This window comes from Embiotoca jacksoni, unplaced genomic scaffold, assembly GCF_022577435.1.
Source record: "Embiotoca jacksoni isolate LCO1_2020_lvr unplaced genomic scaffold, fEmbJac1.0.p SCAF_14, whole genome shotgun sequence".
NCBI classification, from domain to species: domain Eukaryota; kingdom Metazoa; phylum Chordata; class Actinopteri; family Embiotocidae; genus Embiotoca; species Embiotoca jacksoni.
Window position 1 is genome coordinate 13,724,746 of NW_027185274.1, and position 12,320 is coordinate 13,737,065.

At 41.8% G+C, this 12,320-nt stretch overlaps 2 protein-coding genes across 3 annotated transcripts; one reads left to right on the forward strand and one right to left on the reverse strand.

Annotated features, from left to right (window-relative positions):
- The first annotated feature begins 2,650 nt into the window (after positions 1–2,650).
- Positions 2,651–4,699, forward strand: LOC138196927 (putative coiled-coil domain-containing protein 195). The gene is made up of 3 exons (XM_069147316.1): positions 2,651–3,149; positions 3,590–3,812; positions 4,032–4,699. Exons 1-3 carry the CDS (start codon positions 2,819–2,821, stop codon positions 4,159–4,161), a joined length of 684 nt encoding a protein of 227 aa, XP_069003417.1. The 5' UTR covers positions 2,651–2,818; the 3' UTR covers positions 4,162–4,699.
- Positions 4,700–6,654: 1,955 nt separating this feature from the next.
- On the reverse strand, positions 6,655–12,272 carry cep57 (centrosomal protein 57). Of its 2 annotated transcripts, none has more exons than XM_069148099.1 (11): positions 11,945–12,272; positions 11,350–11,530; positions 10,806–11,009; positions 10,564–10,682; positions 10,309–10,437; positions 9,659–9,736; positions 9,428–9,520; positions 8,867–8,947; positions 8,495–8,745; positions 8,259–8,403; positions 6,655–8,139 (listed from the first exon to the last, which is right to left on the reverse strand). In XM_069148099.1, the coding sequence occupies exons 1-11, from the start codon at positions 11,993–11,995 to the stop codon at positions 7,960–7,962; spliced, it is 1,512 nt and encodes a 503-aa protein (XP_069004200.1). In that variant the 5' UTR covers positions 11,996–12,272; the 3' UTR covers positions 6,655–7,959. The 2 variants fall into 2 exon arrangements, with proteins under 2 accessions (XP_069004200.1, XP_069004199.1); XM_069148098.1 differs by lacking the exon at positions 11,945–12,272 and adding an exon at positions 11,777–11,937.
- Between the last annotated feature and the right edge of the window lie 48 nt (positions 12,273–12,320).

Sequence of the window (12,320 nt, forward strand, 5' to 3'; positions counted from 1 at the left end):
TTCATGATTATACTTTTCTTCATCTTCTGTCCTGATGTTAGTGTTGCTACGGTTGTGTGTCCTCTACAGGGAGTGCAAAAACACATTCATATTTGAGTAAAATGACCAAACTAAGATTGCCAGGTGATGTATGGTAAGTTTGCGGTCATCATTTCCGTCAAGCGCAACAGCTGTGTACAATTTGTGACACTACGTTGTCAAAAATTGGCTTCAGGTCAATCTGTCATCTCCCTCCACCATCAGAGACACAAGGCCAGTGCTGTTAATGTTTACAGCTTGGTTATTTGAAAATATTTCCTTCTTAGATACATTTCTTACTGTATAAATGAGGTATTTACAGTTGTGGTATTTTTTTTTCTTTGTATGTCAGTTATAGTAAGAGAAACACATAGTGTACATGCAAAGGCTTCATGGAGTAGGAGTTTAAATATATTTTTTAACTCGGAAAGGCTGAAATCAAAGGACAGACTCCAAAAGCAGCATTTTTGGGGATTATTGATTTTTTTTTTTTTCTTCTTTTCGTGTCAGAGGGGTCAGAACGAAGTTGCAAAATGAATCTAAATGTGAGTGGTTTGTTTACATCTGATGGAGCCTCGATGCTCTCATCATCACTGCCACGGGTCTGTTTGGTCTTTCTGTTTCAGACCGTCTCCACTGTGTTTACCCTGAAGCACTGTTCTCCTCTGTGCTTTGAGTCTTTATTGACGACTCTGTATTTTGTATGTCCATAATCGATCCCCCCATCCAGAGTATTTTACCAAGCTGTTGGCACCTAAGTCTGGAAAGACTGATTTTGTTTATATGAATAACCACAAGGTAAATGGAAGAGTTTTTTTCATTTAGTTATATATCCCTCTGACTTTAGAAGTAGGGCTGAACAATATAATGTTTTATGCTACATTATAGTCAGATGGTGTGTGGGTAAACTAAAGCAATTTTAGAAACTCTTTTTTTTTTTTTTTTTACATAATTTTACTACCAAGCCATATCAAAAGTGACCCTTGGTATTTTGTACCATGGAGTTTTGCCTGCAGTAGTTAATGATCTTTTTCTGTAAGTGCAAACAGTAACATCCGTATGTCCAGGGTAAAGTTAGTTTTGGGATGTCTGTCACTATACTTAGCTGTACAGTGGTTCCGCATAAAGAAGCTACAGAGAAGTATGGATTTACACATGTCATCATTAATCAAAAGGTTGGATTCAATAGGAAACTTAAAAGGAATGCATATACAGCCAGTGGCAGATGAAGAAATGTAGACAGAAACTCCGATATTTGTGAGAAGAGTGTATTGCACTGACTTCAGCGCACAGAAGAAAACAAAACTTGCGTTTGAGGTTTCACTGAAAGTGAAATGGCATTAAAATTTAGCATGCAGTCTGACAAGGAACAGTTTCCATTGGATCTGGTGTCAGTTTTTTTTCTTCTTCCAATTGTTGGGTATAATTACTGAACATGCAGAGTGAGCAGCAGAGTGGTTGTTTACTTATTGATGCTAAGCCTGTGGTTGGGACACTGCATGTAAAAAGAGGTTAAGTGGCCCTGAACATACAGCTGGTGGTAAAAGACAGCACTTGTCTGTTTATGTCTGCCTGACAGCTGACACATTTACATCTCTGCCGCTTCACTCTCCCTCTGATGCACACCTGAGGTGCAGCAGATTGAGTTGCATTGAACTCCTATATACATTATGTCCTCTTCACAAACTCTTTTCCTTCCAGCCAATCAGTATTTCTCTCCTCTTCACTCTCATCTCTCTCACTTCCCTCCGTCTCTGTAGCCTACTTTGTGAAGCAGAAAGGAGGGGGCTGATTGGGTTTCTCTCCTCTGCCCGTCTACCTCCGAGTGGCCTAGACTCCAGTAGGGTCAGGTTGCTCTGAGCCAGCACCATTCACTCCAAGTCACAGACGACAAAACCGAGTTAGCCCGGAGGTACAATGTCTGAAACTCACTTGGCAGCCAATGGCTATTCCCGGCAGCATTTTACATTTTATTTTATATAATTTTAAAGTATGCAGGCACTTTATGTTGGAGTCAGGCCAGCTAAGCTGCAGGTGCAATCTATTCATAGACCACCCTCGACATCCCACCCCCATCCCCAAGACTGCCTGCAGTGGTTTCACCCCTGACCTCTGCCTTTATCAAACATGTATTAATGAGACAGGACCATATTTTTTAGCATGCTTAGATTTCAGAAGCCCATCAATCCAAGTGTTTCCCTGTGTTGAGTTAACTTTTCTATCCCAATTGTAGCCGTTTAGGTTTAAAAGACATAAATCCATGCTATCTTATATAAACAATCATCTCCTTCAAAATCAGAACAGAAAAGAAATCCTGTAAAATGGCCTTTTTCAGTTTTCTTCCTCGATATTTTTGCTGACAGATTGAATTAATATTTTAGGAGGATCTTGTAATCCCAGCAGAGACATGGGTAGCTACTACAGAAGTTGAGTGCAGTAAATCAGATCTTCCTCATCTTTTTTTGAGATAAAACATGAAGTTGCTACACATGCTGCAGCAACAAAAAGATGTAAAAAAATCCTGCGGGTTTAGCAGGTCTCCCGCCATTCAAGCTCATGTACAATGCGCATTTCATTTCCGACCCCTGCTTAGTTTTCCTGAAACTGGACGCCGGAGCTGATTAATAAAACATCCTTCGTGTGCTGCTGGCTGATCACCGGAGACCTTTCAGCTGTATAAGTGGTGAAAGGCGACATAATCTCCCCACAACAAGATCTGGACTGAGATTGAGAGACAGAGAACACACAACACACACACAGGCACTCGGCAGGAAGACCACAAAAGCCCTTGGGGAGCAGCATGTTAAAACCGCAGCAGCACGGGGATCTTCTTCTGCACGACTCCCCGCCCGTGTTTGGGAAGCCGTGGTACTGGCAGCGCAGCAGAAGCACCATGGAGAGCACCCGCAGCCTGGCGCAGGTCATCATGGAGATGCGCGATGAAATCAAGACGTTGGAGACGGAGAACCGCGAGCTGAGAGGAGGCTATGGTCAGCGGTCATTTGGGGTCATGCCAGGAGAAGCTGGCCCGGTGTCCTCAGCAGCAAAGCAGCAGGCGGGAACAGAGGAGAACCCCTACGTGAACCTGAGACGAAATGCGTCTGCGCCAGTCCTGGAGGGACAATACAAGGGTAGGAGGAAAAGCTGAGTGCCTGTCAGAGCACAGGTGGTTGTTTTTAAGATCCATAGTAATTGAATTTACCATGTGTACTAAAAAAGGAAGTCACCAGCACCTGATAAATGATATGTTGATATGCCTGTATTAATCCAAGATAACCTGATGACACCCTCAACTGGTACCGCTCATGATAACTAAACATGTGTAAAATTGGTTTGAAGGCCCCTTTAATTATTGGGGCTTTTTAATAGGAATGCATTCATTATTCACAAAAAAGACAACAAATATTAGAAAGTGCAATAGGACAATTTAATAGAACAAATGTTCTGGTACATATTTAAAACCTTGGGTATGACATTTACAATCTGAAAATCTCCTCAGTGTTTTCTTCTCCTATCTCTGACATATCAAAACAAATCAACTCCAGTTCATCATGTTCATGTTATTTCACAGAGAACGCTGTCATGACTGTCCGAAGGTACTCTATAAGCTCTAACCTGTCTGGGGTGACCATGCGAGAGGGAAGGATGGACAGGGGTCGGCTCAGTAATTCTGGATGGGAGAGGCTACAAGAAGAAATCCAGCATGGGAATAGTGTCTTCGTTAACTCAGCCAAAGGAGAAGTGGGAAAAGCTACCAATCGACACTCCCTGCAGGAATATGTCCATAAAAACAGGTACCAAGAAGCATTTTCAATTCCAAAAATGTAGCTCTTAAAGTAGCATCTTTGAATACTGTGACCTAAACTTGACACAGGAGAGGCTTTAAAGGTTGTTTTAATGTACTTCATGGTTTGTTATCTCTCGTTTGCCCTTGTCTTATTCACCTTCTCCTTATTACCAGCTTTATAGGCAAATAATAATAATTATTAATAGTTATGTCTTTGTCCTTTCAGGGCTAAGGTAAAAACGGTCACCTTCCTTCTACCTGTGGATGACATCTACACCAGCCGGCCAGTTCTGACCAAACACAGGGAGGAGCCTAAAATAACTGATCTGGCCTCCATAACTGAGACTGATTCTTGACAGAACAACTTTTAAAGACTTTAGATGTTGGACAAAATGCAGACACGGCCTGAGCCACTGTGGCCAGAGACAGGTTAGCCTCTTCATCCAGGTCAATGTAGACTGGGCTCTTAATGAGTACGCCAGCAGACCGATTTTTATCACACCTGTCCACACAAACAGAAGACTCTGGTTACAGGTGTTGTTTTTATCTGGCCATGGCAATCCATGCTCGGTCAACAGTGATGAGACACGGGGCCCTCTGCGGCGAGGATCGGATGTCTGGACTCCTCTCGCGACCTCAGGTGTCGTTTCTGAGTGATACACACACCTGCAGGTGACAGCCCTTTTACGGACACTTGTGGTCGCTGAATCAGGCCTCGTGAGCAACATCTGGTTTATTATTTAACAGCAAACTTCATTATCTAAAAGCTACATTTCTGATTTCCTCACAGTGTTCCTAAAGAGTGTATTTTTTTTTTTTTTTTAGTTCAAATCTCACAATAGGCTCTGCTTTCATGTATGAAAGGTTTCTTTAAATAAACAAGTGTTTGGAATATTTATTTGAAGTATTTTTATAAAATTTTAAGTAAGGTATCTTCAACAGTCATTGTAAATCTGTGGTATACAGTTTGCACTGTTATGGATGATTTTGACCATTTTTAAGAGGCCAATTTAGTGTTACACTATTTCAGTCATATGTTTTATTCCTATTGTGAGCTAGTTTAAAAATGCAAAACAGTAATATCACATTAACTGTACATATTAAAACTACATTTTGTGCTGTGAAAACAATTTCAGTGATTGACTCACTAGTCAAATGTGCCAGGAGGCAGCACACTGAGAAAGGCATCAGCTAAAATGTTTGGTTGTTACTCTTCCACATTTTAAAAACTAATACTGGAAAATATTTTTTATTTTTTTACACCTGAATGCTAACAAGTTGAATATACTGCAGATTTTTGTTTCTGCTTTAAATGCAATAGGCAAACAATCACAATAATTATTCACTATATTACATTAAAAAGAATTGTACCTACTGTAATAATCACCAATAGAGTAAATGCACGTATTATTTAGTATATCAGGTACATGAGCTACAGACTTGAACTTGAAAATAATATTAGATGTGCTACATTGAATGTATTGCACATTTACTTACGAGAAACATTGACACTGCAGAGAATCTTGCTAACTGATGTAATACAGAAAATTATATCCACAAAAAAAAGGTGTTTTGTTAGCGACTGGTGTTCAGCAGCAACGGTTTGTGTTAACTACACTCCACCCTTGTTGATAAATCATTCATAGTCTGAGGACCACAGAACTTGGTTTGGGTGTGTTTGTTTTGATTGCTGGTTTCTACAGAAGCACTAGTGTTGTTCCTCTGTTTGACACGGCTGTCACTGCGTAATCCTTCCTCATTTTTCTTTGTGTATTTGACTTGTTTTGGCCAAAATTCATCAGTATCTGTTAACTGGTCTGGACCTCCGTCCTCTGACTGTTAATCAGTGTGCAGGCTTCTGTCGTTTTCTGAGACGTGGGGCTTGATAGCGTGGAGGTCTGAGTGAGGGATAAAAAAAAACAAAAACAGATGGCCCTTTTGCCATAGACCTTAAAGATCAAACAATTGTCAATTATTATTTGTGTTAGCTCATCTAAAGGACACAGAACAAATGATTGGATGTAGAATTATAAGAAATTGAGACCAGGTCTGGCCTCCGGATCACACAGACCTATACGCTGCTGTTCACTGGCTCCTACTGTATGCTCCTTAATAGAAAGTAAGTGGTCATCCTACTCTTCCCCTCCCCAAATCTCTCCTCCCTTCTGGATAACAAAGCATTTATTCTTCAAAATATGGATAGAACGGTAGAAGTAAAGGCCTCATTCGGGCAAATGACATAGGTTTCATGGTACCTACCAATACGTATGAAGGCATGTTGTTGCCCATGGCAAAAATTTCAATAGTCTGCAGCTGTATGAATACGGCCTACTTGCAGGACACAACAGGTGAGACAGGCTGGACTCTTCATCTGTAGGGAGCTGTCCAGTCCAGCCTGGTGCTGAAATCTACAATTAGACCCAAAGTCTTTCTCAGGAAGGAGACGCTCAGATTCTTAAAAGGCTTTGATAAGATGTGCAGGAGGACTTAAGAAGTTACATATTATTTAAGAATGGCATACAGTAAAGGGGCTTGCTAATTTCATCTTGACCAATCATTAGTTTCTCCATTTTTCAAATATTAAAACGTACATTCTTGCTGTGTTCAAGATTTTAAAGAAAATTAAATGCATCGTTTAATTAATTTTGCTTCCTATATTTTGAAAATACAAGATAATCCTACAAATAAATCTAAAAAAAGGACTGTGTTCTGGGGTCACATTTATCCGTAAAAAATTCCTTCACATTTATAATACTTGATCCAGCTGTCTATGACATAAGATTTTTTAAAAAAGCAACAGAACGCAAAGCAAGAAATTGTTTGTTTTAAAGTATAGAGCATTTTTGTAATGTTATACTACATTTTACATCAGAGAATTAATTAAACAGTTGTTGACAATTTATTTGAAAGCCGTTGCGATTACATTACAGTCTGATATCTGCTGACGTCATGACGCCAGCATCAAAGGTGGATAAGTCTGTCAAAGAGGAGAGCCAAACAGGAGCAGCTCAGACACAGCAGGATATGGGCTAAAGTAAGGAGCAGTGGAAAATCTTCATATATAAAACAAAGTCAAGACCCACAAAATGTGCAAACAGAAACACCTTATTTCTCAAAGAAAAGCTTTTTCACTCAAATCTAAGATACCCATGATTGTCAAAATGAACAACTTACATGAATGCGTAGAAATAATTTGTACAATTACTATAATCATTGCACACAGGGATTCAGTTAACCAGTAAGAAAATCTTTTTAGGTTATAGTCATCATCAGGCTGATAAACTTATGGGAATCCACTCAGCTGGTTATTTATTAGGTCCATCTTGTAGCTTTATGATCCCACCTGTTGAGTCATCATTACAGACCTATTTGAAGTTCCAGTTCAAAAGTTGGGTGGATCGAATGATAACGCATTCAAACAGCAACCGAAACTGCATTCTCTAAGGAGACCCGAAGATGAATCAGCACCTCTCAAAAACAATTCCATCACAACTGAACATTATAAACTTCGGTGAAGCTGGGATTTATTGCAGGGTTGTTGTATTACTGCTATTAGCTTTGTTTAGGCGTACCAAATAAACTGGGAACTGAGTACATTATTTAATCTCTGCAGTTTTTTTACACTCCAAATAACTGCTGCTGTTTATGAAATTTGAGAATAAAATATCATTACAATCCAGGTATGTTTTAATACTAATTCATATTCTGGGGCTAGACAACTTTGCTGCAAACAAAATTGTCTTGCTTTTCTACAACTTGTGGAAATTTTAATACTATTAAGAGGACTATTGCGCCCCCTGTTGGTAAAAAAACAAAACAACAACCACTAACTGAATCGAGACTGATGTTTTGAGTCAACATGCTCCATCAATAAAAACTCAGTCCCTTTAATGGTGAATTCACTTTGTTTTCACCTGTGTAAAAAAAAAAAAAAAAAAAAAAAAGCTGGTTAAAAGTCGTTTTTTTTTAATATTCCAGTAAAGAAAAGCATCATGGCGTCATATGGCCGTGAATGAGATGTTTGTCACAGGCTGGTCTCTCATGTTCATGTCGTGTTTTTCAGTCAGTAGCTTTTTTGATGGTGAAATAATGGCCAGAGGTAGGTAGCACCAACAAGAGTAACCTAATGTGCTGTGTTCATGTCCTGGTGAGTCTCAGGTCCACAACGAGGTCTGCAGAGCCTTCATGTCCCTCAGCAGCCTCAGATTCCTCTTCCTTGTCTCTCCTGGTCTGACTTTGGCTGCTTCCGCAGAACGACTCCTACCTGCGGTGGACACTCTCGCCCCATTCCCACCGCTCTGCCTGGACTTAGCTTCCTTTCTCAACTTCCTTATCTGGAGGAGAGACAAAGACAAGGAAAAGACAGGAGATGCGAGGAAAAAGGAAAAAAAAAAGACAGCATAAATTTCACAATAAGCTGCCAATTGAATTGTTTTTTTGTGTGAAAACCTACCTGTGATTTGTGTTTGTAGATCTTACTGATCTGCTCTCCTTTCCTCTCTATTTTCAGCAGCAGCCTCTCCTGCTCCCTTTGAAGCGCTTTTCTTTCCCATGCAGACACACTGTCCTCCACCTGCCGCATCAACTCATCCTGCTCCCTGCAACGCACACGCAGAATAAAACTAACCACTATTAACAATCTCTGTAAGTATGTGACTCCTAATCAGGCCCAAATTTAACTCTACTCACAAGGTCATGAGTCGCAGCTCCTCCTGCAGGGCTTGCAGCAGCTCTGATAATTCCTCCCCACCAGCAGAAGAAGAAGAAGAAGAAGAAGAAGAGGAAGAAGAGGAACTGCCTGAATGCCAGTGGTGACCTGCCCCGGACCTGTTTGCGTTGTGAGAGAGGACGCGGCTGTTGCAGAGGTGGGGCTGGTGTTGCTTCAGCAGAGACAAAACTGACTGGACGTTGGCTCGGACTGAGTGGCTTGAGCTGGCGGACTGAAGGCAGGCAGGAGAAGGGAAGCGAGTCGAAGAGAGAGGCAGAGAGCCAGTGTGAGGGAAGACTAAACACCATTGTATTCCTTTGCTGAAACCACAAATGCGTGTATGGCCACGGTACCGTTCCAGTGACGAAAGGTACATCTCTGAGGCTCAGTCTATAGTGTGGCTCCGTGTGTGACTGCTGCTTTGGTGACGATTTCTGGAGAGAAAATCAACATCCACAATAGTTAGATACATGGGACTATTAAGTAGGCCTGCAACTAGAGATCAATTTTATCATCAGATAATTATGAAATGTATTGATTTCATCATTCGGTGCTTAAAATATTGAACTGTTTTTTTTTTTTTATAGACCAACACCCACAAAATATTCATTTCATGATGACACCAAGCGGAGAAAAGACAGCAGGTCTTATCTAAAAAGAGTTGGATACTTCCTGAGAAATAATAGCAGAGAAAACAGAATCTGGATTTATTTCATACTATTTTAATATTCATTCGGTTGTCCTGATTAAAGCACTTATTCGAATCATCATTACTGACACTGTAGAGAAGCACTCAACTGCAGCTGTCTCACCACATTTGTTCAAACATCTACTTCTTAAGTAAGAGGAAATATTCTCAGTGAGCTTGAACAGAAGAAGTAAAACCTTGAGGCACTGCTTGTGCAGGTCTTTACCTTTGAATTGGACTTCCCTTTGGACCGTCTCATGGGCAGACAAGGTGACACCGAGCGCAGCAGGATCTTGTTGGCCTCCATACCCGTCTGCAGCTGACAGTCGCATAAAAGATGTGTCCATGTGTGTGTAAAATGTAAAAGAGGCTTCCTCTCAGATATAAGAAACATAAGCAATAGTGAGTGCAAGTGAGAAAACTGGATACAGCAGGAATACAATAAAATTCTCGTTACCCATCTGGCCTTGTCCTGGACGAGCTTTCTCTGGTGCTCCTCTTCCTCTAGTTTCATCTCCAGCTCACAAATCTTCACCTAAAATATTCAGACGCGCACGGTCATCATTACTGTATTAATAATGAGAGGAAAAATTCTAAATCCGATTTTTGTACTAGTCGCTGCAGACCGGAGATTAAAACGTGGGCTAGTTTTGAACCAATATTCGAGTAACTGAAGTTGTACGCTAGAAATATTTCTGAGATAATAAATTACAGTTTGGTTATTTTCCTGAACAGGAAAAAGTAAGAAAGAAGTTAAAATAAAGTGATCATTTTTATGCATTTGGTGAACTTATCTTAATGGGTCGACATAATTAACTGCAAGAGTAATACTGCAGCTCTGTGTTGTCTTCACTGAGGTTGTTATTCATGTTTTATTTGCAGAAAAACAGGCAGAGGGTGAGCTTGAGAAATGGGGGACCTCCAGCCCGCATGGAAATGTATTTTTGTGCCACTATCGTTGCTATAGATATTTTTCTGTTCTTTGACAATATGGTCTTCCTTATGACAGTGAGACGTGCACAGGACCGGGCAGCTCAGTGGTGAAATTCAGTACGAGTTTCTTTGACAGTTTTTCTTACTGACATCTCACTGTATATGTGTAGGTACCTCTGCATTGCTCTGTGTGCGTGTCAGTCTGAGATACTCCTGCTCAAGCCGCTCCAGCTTCTCCAACTGGGCATGCCTAGACACTGTGTTAGACTGTTGATAGGCCGATTGGGCTTTCTTCACAGAGGCCTGGAAGTATGGAGAACCAATTATTACAGTTTCCCAAATCTACTCACTTACACATCACAGATTTTTTTTTTTGTGTGTGTGTGTGCTTTTTAATGAAGAAGCCACATCCTGTGGCCCTGGATTAACCTGCTGTCTGAGGCTGATCTTCTCCATCCTGGCTTTGCACAACATCCGCCTCATTTGATCCAGCTGCCGCTCCAGGTTCACACAGCGAGACTCGGCAGCAGCGAGGTGGGTGATTAACACTGCAGACGGAGTGAAGGTACACCATGAAGCGCAGACGAGGAAAATAAGCTGCAAGAAACCATCAGACACAACAGTGGAAAAAGTAAAAGAAAAGTCACGTTATATTTGAATGACATACTCACCTTGGTTGCTGTCAGACCGGCCACTCATCCCTCTTTCCCGGTCCGTCTGATCATTTACGAGTTCCTTTGTAACTTTCTCTCTCCGGGGAAGAGTGTGTGCTGCATCTTCCCCCACCACAGAGCACAGACTGAGCTCTGCTTGTCCTTTCGCCAGCTCCAACCTCCAGAGCTTCTCCTGGAGGTTCCTCAGGGCAGATAAGATCGCTGCACGTTCACACACACAAATGGATTGCGTGCAAGAGATTAGACACGAGAAGAATGTGAAGCATGTGGGGATAGACTTCAAACATATCTGGGAAATAGCATAGTGTGATAAGATATTTCTCAAGGTTTTAATGAAAGAGGAAGTGAGCAGGATCCTTGCCGGGATGATGTGGAAGAATGAATAGATGCTGGTGCAGCTGAGACATTCAAGTAGTGCGGCATATCATGTTGCACATGTAACCATGGAGCTCTAAAACACCACGATACCTGAATGGAAACTTTGCAATGGGAACCCCCCCCCCCCCACACACACACACAGAGATGCACAAATTAAACGTACATGCACTGCTGGTCTCTGGGAAGGCTTTGCAGGGTGACGATGGGCGGTAAGAGTGATGTGTGCATGTTTGGGGTGTGCGAAGCAGAAGTGTGTTGCTGATGGGACGGTGAGCAGGGTAGTCTCTGTAAGATGGCAGGGAGACGCTGTCTTCTCCACTGGGCGGTGGTGGTGGACGGGGCTTCTGCACAGAAACAGGACTCAAGTGTTAAGTTAGTACCCACAAATTCTTGCAAATATTGTACGTATCTACAGTACGTCTGCAAATTGCCAACAAATTCAATTCAGATAGTAAAAAAAATAAATACGACATAAAACCCCCCAAATTCCTGCTTTAACTGAACTTAAAAGTTACAACATGATGTGTCTGTCCTGTTTAAGACAACCACAACACAATAAGTGAAACGTCAGCGTAGTTTCAGTTCTGCACCATGAGCCGCTCCGAGTTTGTAGCAACCCGCTGGGCAGCAGCTTTCCGTGCAGTCCCAGTTAACGTCGGCATAAAATGCGGAGACCAGTTTTGTTCTTCCTTTCGAGTTTAAACTAGGTCAAAAAAAAAAAAAAAAAAAAATCCAAAAAAAAAATCAAGCGAAGCTACCTTCTCCCGCCTAGCATCAACTGCTGCGCGTATTTTTGACAGCGTCTCCATCGACACGCAGCCGATCCGGTCCGCCTCGCTTTTGCGCTGGAGCCGGGGGAGTGACGCGTGCAAACGAGGCGGATGTTTTGTTTAAAGTAAAGCTACACAAAAGCCATATGTCGCGAGTTGCGGCTGACGGCTCGCGAGCCGAGCGCCGTTTCCATGACGGCCTGCTGCGAATATTGGTTGTGAAAGAAAACATCACTTGGCAGAAAAAGCACGCGTTCCGAAAGGGTGGGAATAATTCCTCCACCAGCTTGGCTCGGCCGGCCGAGAGAGCGCGATAAGAGCTCGACGTTGCACCTGGGAGAACGGTTCGAACCGGCGCTTCTCT